Source organism: Trachypithecus francoisi, unplaced genomic scaffold (assembly GCF_009764315.1).
Source record: "Trachypithecus francoisi isolate TF-2019V2 unplaced genomic scaffold, Tfra_2.0 Lachesis_group18, whole genome shotgun sequence".
Taxonomy (NCBI): domain Eukaryota; kingdom Metazoa; phylum Chordata; class Mammalia; order Primates; family Cercopithecidae; genus Trachypithecus; species Trachypithecus francoisi.
This window is the reverse complement of record NW_022681463.1, coordinates 12,529,346-12,555,328: the sequence shown is the minus strand read 5'-3', so window position 1 is coordinate 12,555,328 and position 25,983 is coordinate 12,529,346. Positions and strand designations below refer to the sequence as shown.

At 38.3% G+C, this 25,983-nt stretch overlaps 1 protein-coding gene across 1 annotated transcript in view; it reads right to left on the bottom strand.

Moving 5' to 3' along the window:
* Positions 1 to 465: 465 nt before the first annotated feature.
* Positions 466 to 25,983, bottom strand: part of CCDC168 (coiled-coil domain containing 168) — a 29,610-nt gene continuing 4,092 nt past the window's right edge. The window contains 4 exon segments of the mRNA XM_033177553.1: positions 466 to 3,899; positions 3,902 to 9,091; positions 9,122 to 13,660; positions 13,979 to 21,477. Of these exon segments, the coding sequence (XP_033033444.1) occupies positions 547 to 3,899; positions 3,902 to 9,091; positions 9,122 to 13,660; positions 13,979 to 21,477 (20,581 nt within the window). The 3' untranslated portion in view covers positions 466 to 546.

The window sequence follows — 25,983 nt, the reverse complement described above, 5'->3', positions numbered from 1 at the left end:
CTTCTTTTCATCAGGCGTGTACAATTATAAGCGGGTAAATCTTTCTCTACAACATCTAGTCAAAAAGGATGTTCCCTTCTGACAAGAATATACTCAAAAGAGCAGAGCATGCACTATCTATTTACTAGTCTTTCCTTTTTGATGGGAATTGCATGACATGGGGTTCACCAGAGTTTTTGTGTTTGTGCAGTATAAACCCATACCGATACCACAAACAGCAAGGACATCTCTATGTGAAGCCACACATTTTATGCATCCCAACCTATTGGTTTGCACCTTACCATATCTGATGGATCCGTTTCTGATGAAGTCTGGTGGTTCCTGATGAAATGGTACGCAAAATTGCCGAGTCAGCAAAAGTGCCTGGACTTTCTAAATTGTTAATGGTAAATAACAAATTCAATCTATCACTAGAAGATTGGATTACTTTCTATCTTTATATAAAAACACTTCACGAGGAAGCCATTGGATATTATATGGTTTTATTAACAGAATATCACAATAGCGACCAGCTGTCCATTTCAGAGGAGTTTAACTATGGTAATGTCAGCTGCGAAAAACTGTAGTAAGGGACCCCGAGAGCGACCCCAGCAACTTTTTTGAGGAACTCCATATATTCCAAGAACTTGAAATCTTTGCCACTAGGGGAACTCTGAAGTTTCTTTTCTTTAAGGTTGCAGGGGGAATAGTCCAGCGAATGGTTTTGGGTATAACCTCCAGTGAGTCTGCTGGTACACAGGCAAAAAAAAAGGGCTGATTTTGTTTTCTTTCAGAATAGAAGTTGATATCATTGTGATGAGGTTTTGATGTTGATTTATGTTTGCTTTGGAAACAATCCAGTCTTTCTGAGTCATAATCATACACTCTCTTCTTTCTGTCACGTTTCTCTTTACTGTGTGTATAACTGTAATTGTGGTCCCAATGACTGTTGTTCTTCCTAAATAAATCAGATCTGGCCTTCTTTCTTTCTTTGCTTTCTGGGTGCATGTGAGACGTGCCTTGTTTTTTTGCAAGATGTAATTTAATATTTGATTCAGTTAAGGAAGCTAAAGAGTAACTTGTTCTGCTCTTGGTAGTCCATGGAAGTTTCTGTTCACTGAATGATACACTAGATGACCTAGACTGAATTTCCACAGTATTTAATGAACTATGACACAACCAGTCAGGAGATTTCATTTTGAAAGATGATCCATATTTCCTGCTTTTGTGGGACTTACAGGAAGGTGATGTAATAATTAAGGTTTCCTTTCTGCACTCTCTAGTACAATGGGAACCTGAATCTTCACTGTAAAATGATTTCAAATCAGTTGTGATTTTGTAGAGATTTTCCAAAGGAATGCCTGTCTGTAATTCAAATAGAATGTTTTCTGATTCCTGACTTAAATAAGTATTGGCTTCCAGAAACATACATTCCTCACTCTCACTTACTTCAAGACATGAACATTTGTCCAAGTCAGCTGGACTCTCAATATCTGTCTGAATATCAATAAAATCTTCAGAAATTTGAGTTTCATGTGAAACAGCTGAACCAGTAGCATTTCTCTGGGTCCTTAAATCAACAGATTCATATGTATTCCTTTCTTGAAACCATATGTGATATTGTTTGTTTTTTTCTGGAGTCACATGGAATTCTGACTCTGAAAGAACTTGAGGATCTTTCTTCCTCGGGCTGTGCAGATCACGGTCAGGAGCACACACAAGGGTTGGCTCTGGGAATTTTCCGAGGAGTGATGAGTTTTCATGGGGACTTTGCTTTTTGAAAGAAATATGTTGTTCTAACAGTTCTGTATCAATGGAAAGACTACCACTTTCTCCACCAGCATCTACTTTTTTACACATTGCAATTGTGTTTAGCTTATTATGTTTGGGAAGTAAATTTGTCTTAGGGAACGTACTTCCAACAGGAAGCCCCAGGAGAAAACGAAGGTATTTGTATTGTAAATCAAGATCTATTTGATGGAGAGACTTTTCCTCAAAAAGTAACAAAATTCTGTTTTGTCGTTTTGGTCCTGTGAAACCAGGATGAATACAGTTAGATAAGGGTTTCTTTCTCTCACGAGCACTGGTCATTGCATAAGATTCTCTTACAATTCTGGGAAAGGCTTTCATTTGTATCTCCAATGTTTTCACAGAAAAGTGCATGAGGAGTTTGCCTTTTTCTTTTACTGAGTGCTTTTGGAGAGTATGAGGCAACAGCATCTCACTAGCAGAAGTCACTGAAGGTGTTCCATTTTCTAACTTATTAATACTCTGTGGCTTTGTGATTGTCTCCTCACCACCACTTGAAATATCAACAGTCAGTGTCTTCATATTGCTGACAAGAGGTGAATCATTTTGGTATTTATGTTTTGAGTTAGGTTCTATGGTATGAGTCCCTTCTAGAGACATAAAGCTCATTGTTTTATGTCTCAAATAGAATCTCCAACTGTTATCTTTTAAAATAGTCCCTTTTGGATAAAAGTTGAACATTTGTAAAGATTTTCTTGCCATCTCTGGTATCAGATTCAGTTGTATTTCAAGTGCTTTTGACTCTAAATGTTTAGTAAGCTTATTTCTTTCTTTGGGAGTAAACTGTTCTAAAAGGGGTTTGTGCTGCAGTTTGGGATATATTGCTGCTGATATTGTATCTGGACCCTCTGGAAAAGGTGGTGACTTCAAGTTGTCAGGCTTATAGGCTTGTATGTTACCCAGTTTATTGGAAGAAACTTTGTCTTGGATCATATTTTTAACCTGGGATTGAGAGATATCTTTGGCTGCTTCACAAATGGGAAGTAAATGTTCTGCATTTGTACTGTCTGCAACTATTTTGACTTCATTACTTTTAACTTGAGGCGGTATGGGCACAGTTCCTGGGAAAGCTTTTTGTTGCTGAACATTTTGTGTGCTCATATCCCATACTGGTTCACTCTGATCACTTTGCTCGGGTAACTTTGGATCTTCAAGCATAGATGGACACTCTGTGGGTGTCAGAATGCGTTTTGGAATCTTTTCTTCCTGCTTGATGATACGTAAGTCTGGTTTTTTAATGATCCTTGAGACATCATGCCCTGGAACAATCTGTTCTTTTGTTTGTGCTTTTAAGCATTTTTTATTCATTTCACTTCTGAGGTTTGCTTCTGATTTGACATCAGAAAGTTTCTGCATTTGTTGTTTGTCCACTGCAAAGGACTGGGGATCTTGTGGAACTGTGTTTGTAAAATTCTGTTCCCCTTTTACAATTGTTAAAATGTCTCTCTTAAACATTTCCTGGAATTTGGTGTTTGGTGATTTTTCCTGGAATTTAGAAAGACAGATTCTCTTTTCTCTTTCTCGGTTTGTCTTAGAGTCAGCGTGAGGTGAACGCGTCATGGAAATAGAAAGACTTCTGATAAATATTCCTGAGACATCCTTACTCCACGAAACCATGTTCTTTAGCTTAACATCATACTCTAATTTCTTTCTATTACTTGGTGTACCACGCCCTGTGATATTAAGCATCTGTGGAATTGGGTGATTCTGGATTTTCATAGTTAAATATTTGGTGCTCAATTCTCTTTTCAGATCTCTTATTGTTAATCTGCCTTTCTGGTCTTTACGTTTGGGAGAAAGAGGAACATATGAATAAAATGAATCCAAAACATTTCTTTGAAATAAGTTTTGTAGTTGAATGCTTTGTTTTGCATTAGATGCTTCTAGTTCTTTTTTCTGCTTTTGCATGGTTAGGTGGCTATTCTCCCTTTGAGTGATGACCTGAATCTTCATTTGAGATTCCTCTGCCTTTAGAGATGGAAGATGCAGGTGTGCACTACTGCTTGTGTCCATTCTTCCTCTCTTCTTCTCCAGACTGGCAGTCCTGGCCTTGTGCATCTCTGTTTTCTCTTCTTCCAGATGTAGGGCTCTGTTTGCACCTATTTTTAATTTCCTTCTTTCTGATTCAGAGTAGTATCATTGTCCATTTCTATTCTTTTATGCTCTAGATTTATATTGGTGTTTGCATCTGTTTGATCTTTTTCCTCCAGATCTCCTGATTGAAATGGAAAAGTCCAGGGAGGGAATAGGGACTTCGGAAGCAATTCCAGAACACCTTCCTCTTGTTTTGAAACGAGCAATGCCTGCTCCTTTCCCCCTTTTGCATGGTCAATCTCTGTCATATCCATGTGCATTCCTGGTAGCATCTGTAGGCTGGGGTGTGCTGTTGTTTTCTTGTCCACATCTGTTTCTGATAGTGTCTTCTGCTTTCCACTTTGAAGTGGAAACTTAAGAGAAAGGATAGTGTTGGGCCTGGTCTTGCGGCCATGTATACACCGTCGCATCACTTGCTTTTTCATGACAATATCTTGTTCTTCTATATTTTGGGGGGCATTCCAACTGATGACGATAGTTATTTTTTTGAGTGATCCCTTTGTCTGTGGTGCTAACACTTTGGGAGAAAACATTTTGCTGATTTTTTCATTACTTTGTACTTCTTTCCCTGGCTTATCAAACTTACATGAACCTGCAAGTTCTGGAGATACTTTTGATGAAGTTTCTTGCTGGTGAGCATATCTCTCTGAAACAGAAAATCCTTTTGAACTTGTAGGGGTGCCAAATGTGACATACATTTCCTCAGATATTTTCCTTAGCAGTGAAACTGAAACCTTAGGACTGATTTTATGGTTTAAGTTATCCGTTATTTCAGTTTCTTGCTGAGTCTTTTTCCCTGTAAAGAGCCATTGTAGCCTTTTCCCACTTCTTATGGTACCAAACCCTGTGAAATAAATGTCCTCATCCTCTGAATTTAAAACTAACCGATTCAAATCTCCTTTTGACCTGACTCGTGAAGGTTCGTTCCTTTGCTGGATGCTGATCATGAAGTTTGCCATCCACTGTTGCTCTGCCTCTGGGCGGGGCACATACTGTTCTGCTTGCTTAACAATGTTTTTATCATCACCTTCAACTGAGTCTCTATTTGCTATTTTCTGGGTATTTGAGGGTACGTGGAGATTTTGCTGTGGACAAGATGATCCTGTAATTCCTGGTGTGTCTTTGTCTATTTTGTTCCCTGAATCCAGATAAAGAGGAGGTGCTGATGATACAGAAAGAAAAGTCCTTGACAGAACCACACATGCTTCATCTTTATCTTTGTGTACTTTTTTCTCCAGTTTGTTAATATTCAACACTAATTCCTTTGCATTAAGGATATATGACATTGGTGAAATCCTTGGCTCTTGGCAGTGTATCCTGACCCTCATATCTATCCTTTTCACTTCAAGCCTGTTTTCTTTCTGTGACCTATGTGGCTTTCCTTTTCTTACATCACCATTCCTTGCCTCTGCATCTGCTGTTTTCTCTGTATCTGGTAATGCTGATGGCATTAGTGGAAGCAAAAAGGATGTCTTACCTCCAAGCCTTTCTTCATCTGCATGCGTAGCTCTCCCCAGTTTAAGGTTAGATGGCAATGGTTTGGAAAAGAGTATGCAGTTTTTTCTTTGAATCATACCTGGTGGTTTATCTTGACCGTCATGTTCCTTTCGTCCTTGCCCTCCAAAGTTCACGTGCAGTTCTGTTCTGTGGAGCATACAGGAACGAGGTGACTTCTTTGACTTCAAAGTTATATCTGTGCCTCTCATATCAATTATTTTTTCTTGGTTCCTCTCTTCTTTTTGAGGGATATGTTGCTTTTCATTTTTAACATCTTTTGAGATATCACCAACAATGGACTCTCTATGTACAGTCTCCCCTATGTGTGATATTCTCTGCAAAATAGGTCTTTTAAGCCTTAGCATTTCATTATCTGAATGTGTTTCTTTATCCAATTCTAGTTGAGATAGGGATGGCAATGAAGTGGATTTAGTCAGAACCGCACCTGGTTCAGCTTCACATTCCTGCGTCTTCTCTTCCTGATGTTTGGGGAATATTATGATGTTTACTATTTGCACATCATCCTCTTCCTTGTTCTGCGACACATGTTTTCCTTTTTGTAGAAAGATTACAATACCACTAGCAATTGGTCTTATATATGTGCTTCCCTCAGTATCTGGGGATACCTGGAGTTTTACTAGGGGAAAAGAGGATCTTGTTAATATTGGTATGCTTTCCTCCTGGAACCCAGCACTCATGTTAGGGTGAAGTGGGGAGGATCTAGAAGGACTCTTAGACAACATGACATCTGGCCCACTTTTAACTTTCTGGACCTTTTCCTCCTCTTGCTCTCTAGTTTTCCACTGAAGGTCACTTAAACTGTGTGTATGTAAGACAGGCGATTTCTTTGCCTTCAAATACATTTTGTTGGGTTCCAGTACACTGGTCATATCCACGACTTTTTCTCTATCCTTCTCTTCTTTCCGTAGCAGGTGTGCTTTTACTTGCTTTACATTACTTGAAAGTTCTCCATGGGTTGCTTCTGGACATGCTATTCTCCCTGCATCTGATGAGTCCTTGAACCGTGACTGGGGGAGAGATACTTTTGTAATTCTTATCACGTTCTCTTCTCCTTCTATTGTATCAAACTTAAGATAAAGTGGAGTACGTAAAGAAGTATTCCTGCTTGTCAGACCCGTAACTTGTTTATTTTTATCTTGCTGAATCTTTCTTTTTTGTTCTTTATTTTTCCACTGCAATTTTTTGGTATTGAGTATCTCTGAGAGTAGTAATTGCTTTGCCTTCAGGTCCGTACATTTGGGGAGCATTTTGTCTTCCGTATCTATTCTGAGTTCACCTTTCTCTTCTTCCTGTGCTATGGGTTGTACTGGTCCTTTTGAGTTGCTTAACGTGTAACCATGTAGTGACTCAGTGTATGCTTTTTTGCCTGAATCTGACGAATCCTGAATCTTGAGTGGTGGAAAACTGAATTGTGTTTTTCCTAATGTGCCTTCCTTTTCATTCCTTCTAGTGTCACATTTCAGGTAAAATGGAGGAGGCAATGAAGGAGAAGGTTTCCTTGGAACCACTCCAGGTTCCTTTTTGCCTTCCTGTACTCGTTCCCCTTGCTCTTCAATATTCAAAGGGTAGTTCTTTCTATTGCATAGAAGTGCAAGTGGGGATGCCTCTGGTTTCAAATGTATCCTTTTGGGGAGTATTCTACCTTCCCTGTCTTCTATTTTTACTCTGTCCTTTGCCTCTTTATATGGTATTTGTTGATTTGCTTTTAGTATTACTTCATTTGAGCTAATACCTTCATTTGAATTTGCACATCTGCTTTTTCCTGCACCTGATGATATAGGAAGCTTTAGTTGTGAAGGAGAGAATCTATGGTGAGAGAGAGAAGGCATGAACAGATGAATTTTTGTCAGAATCACGTGAGGACATCCTGTCCTGTCCCGCTTCTGTCCTGCTCTCTCTTTTATGCCCCACTGTGGCTCCTTTCTCTTGCTCAGAGGACTGTGCTCAGTGCTGCTGAACACTTGTGGAGGTGCTGATGTCTTTGCCTTGAAAACAGCACCACTGGGGTGCGTCAGGCCACACATGGATACTGTTTGTACTCCGTCTTCTTTCTGTGGGAGAAGTTGTTTCTCTTTCTTTACAAGGCTCTCTGTTGGCTTTGTAGGTGCTGTTTGCCCTGAAGGCAATGATTCCTGGATCTCAAGAGGTTGCATAAAGCTTCCTGTTATTCCTGGTTCACCTTCCTCTTCTTTTATTGAGTCTAACTCAAGGAAAGCTGAAGAAGTGACAGAAGGACAAGTTTTGTTCAGAAGCACAACTATTTCCACTTCACTTTCTTGTGCCTTTTCCCCTTGTTTACTGATGGTCACCTGCAGTTCCTTTGTTTTTAGTATATGGGAAAGGGATGATTTCTCTGCCTTCACAGCTATGTACTTGAGATGCATTACCCTTTTCTCTGAAATATTTGCTTTATCCTTTTGGATCTGGGCCATGTATTTTGTTCTTTTTGAATCACCTGTGATATCATTCAAATACAACAAAGTATATTTTAATTTCCCTGTATCTGATGATTCCATGTGCCATGAGGGTGGAAGAAAAGATCTTGTTACTCCTTGTTCCTCTTTTTTGCCTGCTGTTCCTTTGTCTAATTTACAGTGAGGTAGAAAAGGTATTGTCAGAAACTCATCTAGCTCACTTTTTCTTTCCTGTACATGTCTCCATTTTTCTTTTAAGTTTGTTGGTACTTCTCTAGTTTTGGAGCCACTGCTGCCAGGAATATTGAGTGTGTGTGGAAGTGATAATTGCTCTGCCTCAAAAATTGTGCCTTCAGGTTGCATTATATAATCCACACTTACTATTTCTCCTCTCTCTGCTTCTTTCTGTGGCTTGTATTCTTGTACTGTTTTTACATCATTTGAGCTATCCACTGCAAATGAGTTTGTATGTGCTATTTTCCCTGCATCAAATGATTTCTGCTGCCTCAGTTGCAAAGCAGCAGATTTTATTATTCCTTGTAAGTCTTTCTCTCCTTCTTTTCTTGTGTTCAATTCATAACAAGTTAGAGAAGACTCAGACGGCAAATATAGGAACAGAACTGTTTCCTGCTTACTCTTGTGTCCATCCCTTTTCCCTTGCTCTGTGCCTGTTCCATCTGCTTGCTGTTGCCCTTCAACTTCTCCATCCCTTTTCCTTTGCTCCTTACCTTCTCTGTCCTCTTTCCCTTGCGCCTGTCCTTCTCCATCCCTTTTCCCTGGCTCTTTAGGATTCAATAGTAGGTTCTGTGAAAGTGCCTTCTTTCCTTTCAGATCTTTGTCTTTTGGATGCATTAAGTCTTTCTCAGCTGATATTTTTACTTCATCCTCTTCTTTCTGTTGCATGTAATCTTTTGCTTTTTGTACTTCACTTGTGATATCACCCTCACTAGGCACGCCATTTGCTTTTTTCCTGGTCTCTGATGATTTATGAGGCCTTAGTTGTGAAATACCACGTCTGATTATTCCTTGTTGGTCTTCCTCTCCTTCTATTCTTGTGTCCAATTTATAATGGGGTAGAGAAGAATTGGAAGGCAAATATAGGAACAGAACTGTTTCCTGTTCACTCTTGTCTCCGTGCATTTTGCCTTGCTCTATGCCTACTCCATCTGCTTTCTGTTGCTCTTCAACTTTGTGATCCATTTTCCCTTGCTCTTTGTCTTCCCTATCAACCTTTTCTTGTCCTGCACCTCTTCTGTCCTCTTTCCCTTGCTCCTCACCTTCTCTGTCCTCTTTCCTTTGCTCCTCACCTTCTCTGTCCTCTTTCCCTTGCTCCTGAGCTTCTTGATCCATTTTCCCTGGCTCTTTAGTATTCAACGGTAGGTCTTGTGAAAGTGCCTTCTTTCCTTTCAGACCTTTGTCTTCTGGATGCATTATGTCTTTCTTAGCCGATATTTTTACTTCATCCTTTTCTTTCTGTTGCATGTAATCTTTTGCCTTTTGTACTTCGGTTGTGATATCACCCTCACTGGCCAGTCCATCTGCTTTTCCCCCTGCCTCTGATGATTTTTGGTGTGATAGTTCTGGAAGACAGTATCTTGTTATTTCAGTGACATGCTCTGCTTTTTCTCTCCTTGTTTCCAGTTGTAAATGAGAAGGAGAAGGCACGGAAGCGCAGGCATTCGTCAGAAGCACACTTGTTTCACCTTTAATATGTTCTATGTTTTTCTCTTGCTCTTTGATGTCCAACTGAATTCCCTGTGAAACTGATGATTTCATTTTCTTCAAAGGCCTATTTTTTTCCATTTTTTGCCTCTCCTGTTCTTTTTGCAGTATAGGTTCTAGGGCCTTTTTTACACGGTTTGAGATATTATCAGAAATACACTTTTCGTATGCTAATTTCTCTGTGTCTGATGACTCTTGGAGATTTGGTTGTGAAAAAGAGGATCTCGTTTTTATTTCCATGGCTTCCTCTCCTTTAATTGTGTCCACTTTAGAGTAAGGTGGAAAAGAGATGGAAGCAAAAGGTTTGTTCAAAATCTCAACTTGTTTATCTTTCTGAATCTTTCCCCCTTTTTCTTTGATGTTCAACACTAATTCTTGGAATACTGAAGGCTGCTTCACCTCCAGAGCTATTCTTTTGGAATGCATGTTTTTTTCCAAAGCCTTTTCCACTCTGTCTTTGTCTTTCTGTGGCATATGTTTTGCTTTTTTGATACTGCTTAAACTATCATCAATGGGCTGCTCACATTTTTCCATTGTATCTGATAATTCCTGGTGTGTTGATAATGAAAGACAGAATCTTGTTGTTCCTCTCATGTATACTTCTTTTATTCTGGGATTCCATTCCAAGTGAGGTGGAGAAAGAATAGAAATACAGAGTTTATTCTGAACTACATTTAGATTACTTTCATCTTCCTGCATAATTTTCTCTCGTTTTTTATTGCTCCGTTGTGGTTCCTTTCCATGCAGTAAATGTTTAAAAGGTGATTTATTTCCTTTCAAAGTGATACATATGAGGCCCATTATGTCTTTCACATCTACCATATTTTCTCTATCTGCCTTCTTTTTCTGTGGAAAACATTTTGATTCTATTACATTACTTAAACTCTCTCTATTAACTGACTCTGCAAATGATACTAGTCTGACATTTGATGATGCCTGGAGCTTTAGTGGTGGAAGGCAGCCCTTTAGAATTCCTGACTTACCTTTACCTGCTTTTGTTCTTGAATTTGAATTACTATGTGATAGAGATGGTAAAGAAGTACACAAGTTTGTCAGTTTCATACTTGATTTCCCTTTACCTTCTTGTATCTTGCCCTCTTGTTTTATAATGTCCAACAGCAAAGGGAATTCCTTTATACTGAGTATATGTGGCAGTGATGACTTCCTTGGCTTCAAAATGATGTTAGGGCTTTTTGTTCTTTTCACATCCATTGCTTTCACTCTATCCTTCTTCTCTCCCTGTGATATACGTTGTTTTGTCCTTTTAACATTACTTGAAATCACCTCATCAATTGTGTCTTTATTCAATTTGAAGTGAGGTAAAGAAAGAATAGACTCACATATTTTTGCTGCAACCAAATCTAGTTCATTCATTCTATGTTTCACATTGACCATTTTCTCTGTCACGTTCCACTGCATTTCTAGTCTGTTACTTGGGGCACCACAGTCACTGGTATTGAGTATATGTGAAAATACTGATTTCTTCAATTTTGAAGTTCTTCTTTTGTGGCATATCACGCCTTTCCTAATAACTTGTTTTACGCTATCCTTCTGTCCTTTACTTTCTTGCAAAACAGGCATGGATGCAGAAAGAGAATGTAATGTTACAAATGTTACAGGCAGACACACTTCTTTTTGTACCTTTTCATTTGCCTTATGTGTTTCTATCTTCTTCCCAAGTCTTAACTTTGGTGAGCTATTATTTGATATTAAATCAAAGATCTGTACCCCATCTGATGATTTCATACCTTTTGGAAATAAGAGACTTGGATATTTTATAGTTTTATGGTATGATCCTAAGAGCAGCATTGTATCTTGTTTTTTCATCTGCCTTGGAGTAATCAAGGGCATAATCCATTCCAGTCCATTCTTAGTTATAGTGCTTAGTTGATCTTCAGAAAACAAGTCTAGTTCTGGTGTCTGGCTTGATAAATTACCTCCTTCTGATAATGTTTCCTTTTCCTGAGGCATTAAATGTTGCAGGAGACAAGGATACTTTTGAGGATAAGATATATGCTCCCAAAAGTTCTCGTAGGAAATTGGTAGGCACTGCCATTTTTGTCCTGTTTTGAGTAAGGCTTGTCTTTCTTTACTGTTTTGAGTATATCCAACTATGACATCCTTTTGTTTTACTGCTCCTCTAGTCTGTGAAATTAAATAGTCATAATGCGGAATATCCATAGCATCTAATTTCTCTTGTTGCATAGATGCATTGAACTGAAATAGATCTGTTTTGGAGTGAGATGCAGGCTTTGGAAGAGCCTCGTATGTACATTTTTCTTCCTGCTCTGCCTGTCTTGGAAAAAGCAAGCCAATTCCTTTTGTATTTGAAGTGTGGTACCCTAAACTATCAACTGCCTTTAATGCTTTCTTTACCTTTGGTGACTTAATCTGAAGTATGTCCGTTACAGAGTGAGAAACAGATGCTGGAAAAGCTTCATGTATACTTTCTTGTAGATGTTCTTTTCTTCTTTTAATATGCAGATTTATTCCTTCTGAACATGGAGGTTGATCCACCAGAATACCTACTTTGTGTGATGCTTTCTCTACCATTGGGCTTAAAACTTTTGAACTCATGATTTCTTCTGCTGAGTCTTCTTTCTTGGGATTTTCAACATGAAGGTGATGCAATATGCAAGGGAAAATGGATTCCAGAATATTCTCTTTATTCTGATAACAATTACTTAGATGCTTCATCCTCATTTTTTTTGAAAAGTCCATTTTCTGTCTATTTGATTTTAATGTAATATCCAACTTTGATTGCTCTTTTCCCCAGAGATTTTCATTGAAACTTTCAGAGATGGTAACGTTTTCTTTTCTTATTGTATTCACTGTCTGTTTTAAGTGAAGAGGGTCTTTATTTAGGAAAGATTCAGAATCCAGAATACTTTCAGGAACATGATCTGGATTCACCTGTTCTTTCTGCACTGCAGGCACTTTGTTCTGGACCTCTGATTTCGTATAAAGAAATTTCTGTCCTTTAGAACCTACAAAGATAGCAGTTTCCTTTAATCCTTCTCTTCCCAGTACATGTGAACTATTTTTTCTGTTAATGTACACATCTTTTTCCTCAGCTACCTTTCCCGTGTTTTCCAAATGAAGAGGTTCCATAATGGGGCAGGCCATAGACCCCAGATTTGTCATAGAAATATCTTCTTGTTTCAGCAATTCTTGCTCCTGGCAAGTCTTCTGTTGAGAAGTATCCAACTCTGTAAAAAATACATTCTGTCCTTTTGAGTTTAGTGGAATATCTAGTCTCTTTGATTCTTCTCTCTCCCATGGAATTGAAACTGAATGTTTGGCAATGCCCACATCTTTTTCCTTTGTTCTTTGTGCGATGAAGAATTCAAGTTCTTCATCTGTTCTAACTCGCGGGGTGTCAAAACTACTGTAATTGATTTGTTGTGAACTAATCCTTAACGGTCCAATATAGTATTGGGATATGTCTTCTGAAATGCTTTGGTGTTTTTGTTCGTTTTCTCTAATATCTTGTTCCTGTTTTCTAAGAATGTTGGACGTATCAGTACATCCCGACAATGACCTTTGCATTTCTTGTAGCGGTTTCTCCAGCTTTAGCTGTGGAAGAATGCATGCCCTGTCTTTTGACTTGTCTTTCTCCATTTTTATTTTTGTAAGCTTTTTAATGCTAGACACATAGTATCCAGAGTCATAAACAGCCTTTAGAACTCGATGTACTGCATTTTTACTCAGCTGGAATGACTTCTGCTGCTGGATGTTACCTCTCAGTTCTTTTTTATTGCTTGCGGTACCATATTCAAGCAGCTGGGAAACTGGTATTCTCTTTGCCTTCAATTGTATCTGTTTGGTATGCATAGTACTTTCCATATCAGCTGTCTTTGCCTTATCTTTATGTCTTATGATTTTAGGAAAAATAGATGTGTAGGGATTAGGATAACTCCAGATAGTTCCTGAGACACACAGCTCTTGCTGTTTCTTTTGCAGGGCAAGTGTCTTGGGATCTGCCCTTGTTTTCCAGTCTGCAGTTTTAGATTCTTTCTTGTTTTCAATTTGAAGTAGATGTATCTTAGAGAAAAAAACAGATTCTGGATTAAACTCTTCTGCAACATTTATCTTTGCTTCTCCATCTATTAAATCAGCTTCTGTTTTCTGGGGAGTAATGTTCCTAGAACACACTGTATTCATTAAAGGTGCTTCTGTTTTGAAAGGACCAGGCTCTCTCATTTGATTTGCTCCAAACTCAGACGGCTGGATATCCTGTGGAGCTGTTTGAAACCAAACCTGTTGTCCATACCCTTCCTTCTCCCTCACTTTTGCTTTGTTTAGGGAATTTCTTGTTTCAGAAGATTGTTCATATATATCCCAGGTACTAGGTGATTGCTCCATATTTATGCATAGTAGACGAGGTATAGAGACACATATAGATTTTAGCTCTGCATTTAATGCAACTTTATTTCTCTCTCCTTCTGTCTTCTGGGCTTTAAAGTTCTGTTTCTGTTCCTTATTAACGTTTACAATAGCATACCCTGCAGTATTAAGTGATTGTGAAACTGCTGATTGCTTTGCCTGCAAAGATCTACCTTGGGAACTTGACCTGTCAGCTATTTCAAGGCTGCCATTCTGTCTTTTAATTTCTTCTGAAGCAGGCGAATGCCTGCCAACAGAATCTGGGACAATTGCTGCCAAATTACAGAAAGCTTTTTCTTTGAAAACAGAATGGCCAATGTTCTCTTTATCATATTTATTTGATATGACATCATCTGTTGCCTCACTGAGTTCTGCACAGTTATCTGATTTCTCCATCCTTGGGAGCCCAGCTTTGAGACTTTCTTTTCCATTTTTGTTTTTTTCTATTTTTACATTTTTTTCTGAATTCCCTTTGTAAAACTGACTTTTTGAGATAAAAGGTTCTCCCAAAAGCACATCTTCTGATTTACCAAGATGAGGATCCTTTCTAAGATGTGTATTTGCCATGAAGTTTTCTGCATAGAATGGATCCATTTCTGTAAGATGTTCTTGCTTCTTTTCCCCACTTTCTCTATCATGTAGTTTTGTTCCCTTTACCAAGTTGCAAGTCCTTCTCTTGTCAGAACACCTTGCTATCCCTTCAGCTAGTGACTCTATTTGTGTTGGTTGTATATGACTTAACCCTGATATTCTCTTGTCTATCTCTGTTTGGAATCCGCTTTGCCTTTTAATGTCAGAGGTATCTGGAGTGAAGGAAATGGTATTTGGAAATGTATCAGTCACATTTTCACCTTGCCACATTGCTTTCAGTTTGGTTTTTAAATTGGATTCAAGTTTCTTCCTATGTTTTGTAGTAAAGTGTCTATTGATTTTATGTATCTGTGAAATTGGTGATTTCTTTTCCTTCATAGTTAAACATTTGGGATTCAATATAGTTTTCCTTTCTGATAACTGTATTGTGTTTGTCTGGTTTTTAGAGTCAGATAAAACAGACATAAAGAAATCTAAAGGACCTAAGGAACTTGCAGCTACATTTTCTTGTACCTCTTCCTTTTCCTCTGTAGTATGACCATCCAGATTTTGTTGGTGTGTTCTGTTAGACAGAGTGCCCCTTGCTGCTGTATTGAATAAGAGTTTATCAATCATTGATTTGGATGGTGGACTTTTAGCATATTCAGTGGCACTGAGTAATGCCTCTCCTATACTTGTGTACCATTGCCTCCCTTTCATCTTGTACTTAAAGCGGTGCTGTTTTTTCTTTCTGTGGTTTTCTGTAGAATGTCTTATGATATTAAACAACTGCAAAATTGGTAGTTGCTTTGTCTTCAAAGTTACACGTTTGGGACTCGTTATACTTTTCTTGCTTATAAACTCTAATGTATAGCTCCGACTTTCATATTCAGATGACATGAGACTGGAGAAATCTAAAGGTTTTAAGACTGTTCGTAAGTTTTTTGGATTCCATGCAGTTTTCTCAGAAATAGAACTATCCCATTGCCTTCTAGGATTTTCATCCCAAGGGGTATCATGTGGTATTGAACCAATTTCTGATTTCCCTGTTTTGGGAAATGAAGTCATTAGACCTACCACACATTTTATTTCTTCTTGCATATGAGGACTCTGTTTCATCATGTAACCGGAAATAGGCTCTAAAACAGTTTCTCTAAAGTGTGTTTCTTGCTCTGTTTTTTGCATTATATGAGACAAATTCCAAGAACTTCTGCCTTCAGGACTCTTCGGTTCAGATCCTGATTTGCAAGGGTCAGGATCTTTCATTTGATGTGTACTGAAACTGAGGTGTTGACTATAGCATGGAACTGATTCTGGTAACATTTTTTGAGTATTTTTATCTTCCTTTTCATGTTGTACATTCATGTTCATTGCATTGCTAGATTCGCTTTCCATATCAGTCAAATTGACCTTCTGTGCCTCCCCACCATGTGGTGAATTCTGTAACTCCAGGATGGCTGCTTGTAGATCTTTATTAAACTCTGCCTTTCCCCCTTTACCTGAATTGTGCTGTTCCCCCACACCTTTCCTATCAGTTGGTACACCACGTTTTATTGCACCAATTAAAACTTCACTGTTTAGTGGGTCCTCTGATTTTAGAGGAAGAAGTTTTGAATTTAATGTGCATACTGTGCCATTTTGAATCCAGAGGCATTTCTTTGTCTCCTCTCCTTGTATTGGCTCTGCAGGCTGAAGTTGTGGGACATCTTGTTTGGTAACAAACAGAATTTTCCTTCTTCCTTGGTCTTCTAATTTGTGAAAGTCAAGATCCTTCCTCTGACCTGAATGGAATATGAAATGTTGCAGGTGCTGTGGAATTACTTTTAACAATGCCTCCGGTTCCCTTTCTTCTTGCTCTTCATCTTGAAGACGGGTTTCTTTAATGTTATGTGAAGTAATACTATCTTCATGTGGAGATGTATCTTGCTTTACTTGAGTAGAACTGAGTCTTTTTCCTCTTAGCGTGCCTTTCTCTGTTTCTACCTTGCCATACTTGTTAATGTCAGGTGTCATAGTCAGGAAAGCATATGTTTCATCTGCTCCCTTTTTGCCTTGATGCACTTCTTTCATTTTGGTTGTCAAGTTACAGTTCAGTTCTTTTCTACGGTTTGGACCAGCACCAGCCTTGATATTGAGCATGTATGAAATTGATGGCTTCTTTGCCTTTATAATTCCACATTTGGGATTCACTAAAGTTTTCATGTCTGAAAATTGTTTTAAGTTTCTCTTCCTTTTAGGTGTAGATAAAGCAGGCATGCAGGAATCAAAAATCACTGTCTCTTTCTTTTCACTACCAGCAGCTTGTTCCTTTTGATGGCTAGAATCAGATGAGATACCACCTTCTCTTGCATAAAATATGATTTCATCAACCTTTGCTTCCCCTGACTTTAGAGGTGAAAGCCTAACATAACTCTCTACCTTTTCAAATTGAAATTGATCCAATGTAGGGCATGAAGTAGACTCCAAAATAGTTTGTGTAAAATGCTTTTGTGGTTGTACCTGAATATTTGTATTTCCTGGTTGCTTCAGTTCCTCATCTGATTTGACAAACTCATTATCCTTCTGATATGCATTGAGTATGAAGCCATGGCTATTCTCTGGAGTCTGTAAAGCTTTGGGAGATGGAATCTTACAACCCACAGGGACTTTTATGTCATTTTCTGTTTTGTTGACTTTTGGTAGTTCTTCAGCTTCTAAAGGACCCATTTGGAGACTAGTCTCTAAAGTAGTTTGTTTAAAACCTGTTTGGTGCTGCAAACTTTGTCCATTAATAGGTAGCTCCATTGTTAAACAGTTCAGCACTGGGTCTGATTCAAGATGGATTTCCTTCATTTGACCCACATCAGACCCCAGCTGCTGGCTCAGCTGTGGCGCTGCTTCTAATAAAACTTTCTGTTCCTCTTCCTCTCCATCTTGCAATTTTTCCTCTCTGTCATGGGATATACTACTCTTAGCAAAGACATCAATGTATGTCTTATCTGCTGTTTCTCCTTGCTTTAATTGAGACGCAGGGAGACAGAACTCTGTCTGCAATCTGCCATGCATTGGAGAGCAAAGGGTATTTACACATTCAGGTACAAATCCTTTAGTTTGATTTAACTTTTTAAACTTAGTCTTAAAGTCTAATTCTGATTTCTTTCTGTGGCTTGTGACACTGACTGTCTCTGAGATTGATGGCTTCACAGCCTTTTTATTTACACATTTGGGCTTCACCGTACTTGTTGTGAGAGAAAATGTTACTCTCTTTTTCATCACTTTAGAACAAGATAAAACAGGCATGCAGTAATTGAAAGACTCTAGCGAAGTTGCTGGTAAATCTTTTGGTATTTCTGTCTTTTTTTCTGCAAAACAGTAACCCATTTCTCTTGTATCACTTCCATTACTTGGAACTTCATTTTCTCTTGTTTGGTTGAAAGGGTCTCCAATCAGCAATTTTCCCGATATTGGAGAAGGCATCTCTGAATGTGCAGTGCATTTGCAGCCTGTTTGTGTTGTCTGAGTACTCTTCACATTCTCAACATGAGATGGTTCCATTATGGGAGACACAACAGACTTCATAATAGTTTCTGTGAATGGTATTGGTTGATGCATTTCTTTCTCTGTTTTAGTCTCCTTAGCTAGATATGCATCAAGTCCAACGTTCCACCTATCATGCAGGACTGCTTTTGGTAGAGTTTCTTGAACACCTTTTACTTCATCTTGCAACTTAGCATCTAGTATGTTTTGGGATTCATTTCCCTTATTAATGAAATATGGATACTTTTCTTCCCTTTCAATTTGGGATTCCTCTTGGACTAGCTTGATATGACTGTGATTCTCTGCATTTAATCTGCTATGCATTCTAGTATTAGGCAAAATAGACATATGAGGGTAAATAACATTCAGAAGCATACCTGCCACAATTTTATCTTGCAGTATCTGTTTAATTATAATTTCAAAATTGCCTCCCATTTTTTTCTTGTGGTTTGGAGTACCGCATATATTGATATAAGGCATCAGTGAAATTGCTGGTTTCTTTACTTTCATAATTACATATTTGACACTGAGTGCACTTTTTGTTTCTGATAATTTTTTTCTAATTTCCTGCCTCTTAAAATATGGTAAAGTAAGCAAGTGGTTATTGAAAGACCCCAGGGCAACTGCAGGTAAATATCTTTTTACATCTTCCTTTTCTTCTACAATATGACTATCCATTGTCTTTTGGAGGTTTCCACCAAATGGGACACTATACTCTGTTGTTTCAATTAAAAGTTCACCAACTGGCAAGTTCTCTGGTATTGTAAGTGGATTCTTTGGATCTCTGGCACCCTCTCTGTCTGTAAGTCTATCTGTGCTTTCCTTCACCTTCTCCACTTGAAATGGATCCATCATCGGGCATGGACTAGTCTCCAAAATAGTTTGTGTAGAAAGATTTTGTAGTTGGACCTCTTGCTCTTTATTTGGGGCTTTACTTCCTGAACTGATCTGTTCCATTTCAAATGTGATGTATTTGGGCTTTTGCTTTAGATGTGCGCTGAGCCTGAAGCCTTGTGTCAGCTCCGAATTTGCTTCCTTCTCCTGTTCCTTTCGATCATGTTTTTGTGGCTTTTTAAATGTAGAGCTGTTATCAGTGTATTCTGCATTCTGTGTTTCCTTCTTATCTGGTAATTTCTCTTGCTTTGATGCTGAATGACTGAGCCTTATTATTCTTAATGTATCTGCCTTGGCTTTTAATCTGCTATGTGTTTCTGTATCAGGTAGTTGAGAAATGTTAGTGTAAGTGGCACTGTGAAATGCATCAGACGTTTCTTTATCTTGGTGCATATTTGTTATGTTACTTCCAGTGTGGCATTCTAGTTCCTCACTTTCACGTAGGTCACTGTCTTCTGTAACATTAAGTATCAATGGTGTATTTTCCTTCAGATTTACACTTTCTGCACTCACTTGAATTTTTATGGCTTCTAATTCTTCACTGCTTGTATGCATTTTGCTTCCTAGGGAAATGACCAAATGGACATTTGACAACTCCAGAACAAGTTCCAAAAAATCTTTTTGTTTCTGTGTATTTCCCCTTGGAAAGCACCTTTGCATTTTTGGTGTACTGGTTGGTAACTCCTCTCCATTTGAAAGTTGAAGACAGGAATTCTCTGAACTTTGTAGGTCCTCTGGTATTTTCATTCTATTGTTTGATTCCATTTCAGGAGAGAAAACAAGTTTCTGCATAGGTTTTGATATGGCTTCTTCTAAAGATGTCTTGTGATTTGGAATATGCAGATCAAATGGTTTTTTACTATTTGGAGCATGAAATTCTGTAATACCAATTCCCTTTGCTTGAGTAATTGAGTCTTTAAGAGATTCGTTACTCTTCCGATTTGTTTCTACTAGTAAACAAGGTGCTTTTAGTTGAACAATGTTGACCATGAAGGATTGTTCTAGCTGAGGTAACATTTTTGGTGAAATATTTTTTAGTCCTTTGTTTTCTTTGTCATACTCCTCTTCCTTTTTAGTAATACCTGAGATTCCTGTCTCCTCAAGAGGACCTGCATAACTGATTTTCTCTGTATCTGGTGACTTATTTTGCTTCTGCAGAAAATGTCCACATTTTATTAAACTTGGCATGACTTTCAGTAGTTGTTTTCTGGAATAATTTTTAACATAAGGCAGAATAAGCTTGGAAATAGAAATAAGATGCAAAGCTATATCTGATATGTCTTTCCTTTCATGTAATTCTTTCTTCTCAGTGTTATTCTTGCATCCTAACTCATTCCTATTTTTTAACGTGTGACATACTGTGATTTGAAATACTTGTGAAGTTGGTGTTTTTTTGGCTTTTAGAGATGGAATGTTAAGACTGAGTTTGCTTTTACTGTCTGGTGTTTTTCTTCTATTTTTCTGCCCTTTAATGGTAGACAAAAGAGGCACTGAGCTATGTACAGAATCCTGGTTTAATTCTGGTGAAAAAATTTGTTGCTGGCCTTGTGGTTTTACACTCCTTAGTTGTGGCATATCTTCGGTAACTAAATTTGGATTCAGAGTTAAAACTAGAAATTCAGCATTCTTAAAAATAGTGTCTTGCCCCTTAATTGAATATTTAATCTTGTTTGAATTTATAAACCAAACAGAATGCTGATCCTCACCTAAGTGCTCATCAGACTCCAGGCCCTTTACTGAATATTGTGCCTCAACAATTGATGGAATTTTAACAAAATGTTGGTTCCTATCCAAATCTTGGGACTGGAAGGAGTCTTGTGTGCTGCTAGAAAATGGCTTCCTCATCACATCTTCAGGTTGGGCAAAGTTGCTGGCCTTGCTATCAGGCTGGCTGTTAATTGAGTCTTGGTTATGATTTATATATTGGGTTTGACTAGTAAATTGGGCTTCATAAAGACATTGATTCTGAAAAGCATTTTGTCCTGGAAAAGAATCCTGTGCTTGGACAGAAATAACCATTCCAACAGAAGGTTGATTCTGATTCAAGGGCTCTTGAGACCTTGAGCATTGATAAGTAGTTCTAATCCCTAACTTAGTTTTGGGTTTTGAAGGAATTTGATTTCTCACATTTTCTTCCAGAAGTCTAACTTGATCTCTAGAAAGAAATAAGTGGGCAAGAGGGCAAGGTGCCACATCTAGATCTTCAATTTCTACAGCTAATCTAGAGGCTGAAAAGCTAAGATCAGAAGAAAATTCAGAATTTTTGTTTTTGTTGGTTTTCATCATTGAAAACAATTTCTTGGAGGAAAATTGTATTGTTTCACATTCACTGTCCGGATGCTCTGTATGGCTTAGATACATTTCCTCTACTTCTGAACAAAACAATGGCAAAGATGAGCTGATTCCATTTGAAGATGGCACATGACTTCCACTAGAGTGACTTACTTGATCTTCACTTTCACTAGTACCTGACCGTATTATTTCATGTGAGAATAAAATTCTATCTTCAAAGTTACATTCCTTTTCTTCAGATGTAAGTGATGAAGTAATTCTTTTCTCTGAAAAGGTACCAACTCTGAAATATAAGAAAACAGTGTACAAATGAATACTAGGATATATTTCATATAAGAATTACCTTCCAGATTCAAGAAAATGCAGCATAGTGTATGAAAACAGATCAGTATAGAGATAAATTGGAAAACCATTATCCATAATACAAAACAATTCATTACCTAGTTCTTCTCACTTAATAAACTAATTGACTGAAAAAGTGAAGTAAATCAATTATATATCTCAGAGAATATACCTCAGCATCTCTAAAAGTCTATTTTTGACAGGAGTGGGTCAAAGTTGCTGGATTAAGATTATATTCTTTTACAAGGAACATCTTTTCTGTTCTCTATATGAAAGTTTTCACAAAAAGAAAACATTCTTAAAAAATAAAAAAACATTCTTATGGAAATGTAATAGGTACAACAGAAGAATACCAATAGTATAAACTAACTGTCTGTAAATAAATCCAGATTATGTTAACAGTTCTTTGGGATCAACAGAAAAGCCTACATTTTAGGGAAGCACGTCTCAGTACAATTTTGGGCTGGAGTAACGATCATGGATGATGTGAACTTGCCAACACCCATGTACCTCAAATGATTAGTCTCAGTCTAAGAAGTGCTCAGACCAACAGCATCAGCATCATCTGGTGTGATAGTTAATTTTATTTGTCAATTTGGCTGGGCAGCGATGCCCAGAGATATGGTCAAACATTATTCTGGATGTTTCTCTGAGGGTGTTTTGGATGAGATTAACATTTATATCAGTGAACTGTGAGAAAAGCAGATTGTTCTTCCTAATGTGGGTGGGCATGATCCAATCAGTTAAAGGCCTGGATAGAACAAAAGACCGATACCTCAACCCTCTGACATACTCCAGCAAGAGGAAATTCTGTCAGCAGACAGCCTTTTGACTTAAACTGCACATTTTAGGCTTGCTAGTCACCATAATTGCTTAAGCCAATTCTTTAAAATATATCTCTTACTCTCTCTCTCTCTCTATATATATACATACACACACACACACACACACATAACCTACTGGTTCTGTTTCTCTGGAGAACCCTGATAATACACCTGGAAACTTATTTGAAATGCACATTCTTTGGTTCCATCCCAGCACTATGGTATCTGAAGTTCTGAAGGTAGGGTCAAAAAATCTGAGTTTTAATAAGCTCTCCAGCTGATTCTGATACATGATAAAAATTGAGAGTCACTGTTTGATGGATGAGCAAGCCTAAAATCAAAAACTGAAATTCATATAAACTAGGTGAGATCATTCTAGTAGCTATTTGTTTGGGGAACACAGATTACCTCTTACTTTACTGTAAGTGTGACTTTACTTTTAAATACCCCTCAATCAAAGTAGTGAAGGCAGCATATGAAATCCATCATGATCTACTCAACTGCAAAAAATTATTTATGCTAAATGATTACTTATAGAACTGAGAATTAAAAATCAAATGCTAAGTCTCACAAATGACTGAATGGAGCTCCTCTTGGCCAAGTGGACCCCAAAGAAATCTTGAAAAATGAATTCCTGACCATGATGGGATGGGAGGTCAGACAGGCCTTAGTATACTACCTCCCTCCCTCGCTACCATTAGGCTTTCTTTCCTAAGGGTAAACAGAACAGCCCTTTGGAAAGGCTTGCACCATCCTTGATATCAACCAATGACCTGATGCTGCCCCTCACTTCTGCTTTCAACGAAACAACCAGCTAGCATTCCTTCCTGATAAGAGACCACCAACCACAGAGTGGTTCTGCCCAGTCTAGCGAGGATGTGCAGTGGGGGTTTTCATGTCCCTGGCTTCACCTTTTGATGTCAGAGGGCCAAAAACTCCATGCTCATATCATGCTAAAGCTGCCATTTTCTGAACATGAGTTCCATGGAGAGGAATGAAGCTCAATTGCTCATGCACACATTTCTCCTTTCATAAATATTCATGATTCCTCCTACAGCTTATTGACTATAAGTATTATCCACCTCATTCAGCATGATTTCCTGTCTTATTCTTCCTGCCTTCCAATGGCCTGTGTCTGGCTTCTGACAAGAGGCTATGCTTCCCAGTCTGTCAGAATGGCTATCCTACAGGCTGCAATCCTTTATGAACACCATCATTCTTTTCAAAACCATCATTCTTCAGCTGACACAATGAAATCTCATTAATCTGGATTTGGTTAATTAGAATTTGGGGTTTTTAAGGCTATACTAATGATTTTGTTTTTTCATAGATAACACAAAAATATTAGGTAAATATTTAAAATATGTTAGTTTTCAAGTTCTCTCAATTTTTAGAGCACCTATTAACCTCTAATATATAGGCTATTTTATAGGCTGAATTGTGTTTCTCTAAAATTCATATGTTGAAGTCCTAACCCCAGTATCTCAGAATGTGACCATATTTGTAGACATGGACTTTAAATAGGTTATTAAAGTTAAATGAGGTCATATGGGTGGGCCTTAATCCGTATTTGGAGATAAGGCCATCAAAATGTGATTAAGTTAACTGATGTCTTTATTTAGAGTGGGGCCCTAATCCAATATGACTGGTGCCCTTGTAAGAAGAGGAAATTTGGACACAGAGACACCATGGACATGCACATACAGAGAAACGAGCATGTGATGCACATGTGTGTTTATTGCAGCACTATTAACAATAGCAAAGACATGGAACCAACGCAAATGCCCATCAATGATAGACTGGATAAAGAAAATGTGGCATATATACACCGTGGAATACTATGCAGCCATTAAAAAGAATGAGTTCATGCCCTTTGCAGGGACATGGATGAAGCTGGAAACCATCATTCTCAGCAAACTAACACAGGAACAGAAAACCAAACACCGCATGTTCTCACTCCTAAGTGGGAGTTGAACAATGAGAACACGTGGACACAAGGAGGGGAACATCATGCAAAGGGGCTTGTCAGGGGGTGGGGGGCAAGGGGAGGGAAAGCATTAGGACAAATATCTAAAGCACGCTGGGCTTAAAACCTAGATGACAGGTTGATAGGTGCAGCAAACCACCATGGCACATGTCTACCTATGTAACAAACCTGCATGTGCTGCACATGTATCCCAGAACTTAAAGTAAAAGAAAAAAAAAAAAAAGAGAGAAGAGCATGTGAGGACACAGCAAGAAACTGGCCATCTGCAAGTCAAGGAGAAACACGTCAGGAAAAACCAAGCCTTTCAGCCTTCAGAACCTTGAGAAAATAAATTTCTGTTCTTTAATGCCACCTAATTTGTGATACGTTGTTATGGCAGCCCCAGCAATCTAATACAGACTGTATACACATCTTTGTTATCTGCTCATTACTTTTAGTATATAATATTTGGTAGTAAAGTCCGTTCTCCAACTAAGACAAAATTTTGGGTTGGATGATCATGATGTCTACTCTCCAACACCTGTTCTACCTCAGATTATTAGGCTCAGTCTAATATAGTAATCCCATTTCTGAGTGATTAGTTTAGGAATGGGCATGATCTAATCCTAACGTAAGAAAATGCTAAAGCAGGCTGGGCAGGGTGGCTCACGCCTGCTAATCAATTCCAGGTCTTTGGGAGGCCGAAGCAGGTGGATCACTTGACATCAGAGTTTGAAACCAGCCTAGCCAACATGGTGAAACCCCAACTCTACTAAAAATACAAAAAGTAGCCGGGTGTGGTGGCATACACCTGTAGACCCAGCTACTTGGGAGCCTGCGGCAGGAGAGTTGCTTGAACCCAGTAGGTGGAGGTTGCAGTGAGCCGAGATTGTGCCATTGCACTCCAGCCTGGGCAACAGAATGAGACTCCATCTCCAAAAACAAAAACAAACAAAAACAAAAACAAAAAAACCTTCCAGCAAACCATTTCCCAAAATTCAATAATCCAATGGAAGATCAGCAGTTCGCTTTGCTCATTGAGACTATGCCTGGTCAGCACAGTTCTCTCTAATTTCTCATGTTACCTTCTGACATGTAATTTATTTATTATGTTGTCGTTTATTGTCTGACCCTCTCTCACCCCTACACACTGTTTTATTTGCTGATGAGTCTCAAGGGCCTACAGCAATGCCTGACACAGAGTAGGCAATCAGTAAGTATTTGCTGAATGACTATCTCCACCTCCAGGCTTCTGATTGCTAACAACAAACTGACCCAACTCTTTCCTCAATTTCAGTGAGGAGAAAAAAATCCCTCATACACAAACCACTCATAGATGTGACTGATTTTAGTGAAGACTTGGAGGCAGAAGCAGGAGAGAGTTGACTACAGTCATGCAAAGGGCTCCCATTTAAACATTAGGTACGTCTCCCCATTTCTGAGATGTCCTTTGGCCTCTCCCCACCAAGGAATCCTAATTGGCCTTTGAGATTTTAAAAATAACTCCTCATTCTCCTAGGAAAACAGTGACAGTACTAGAGCCATGGTAACCAGTACCAGAATCAGTTGTCAATCAATCAATGGCAACCCTATAGTCATAGTAACAAATAAACGCCAAGTCTGCTTCTAAACTGTTTTATCTATCAACAATAACTCC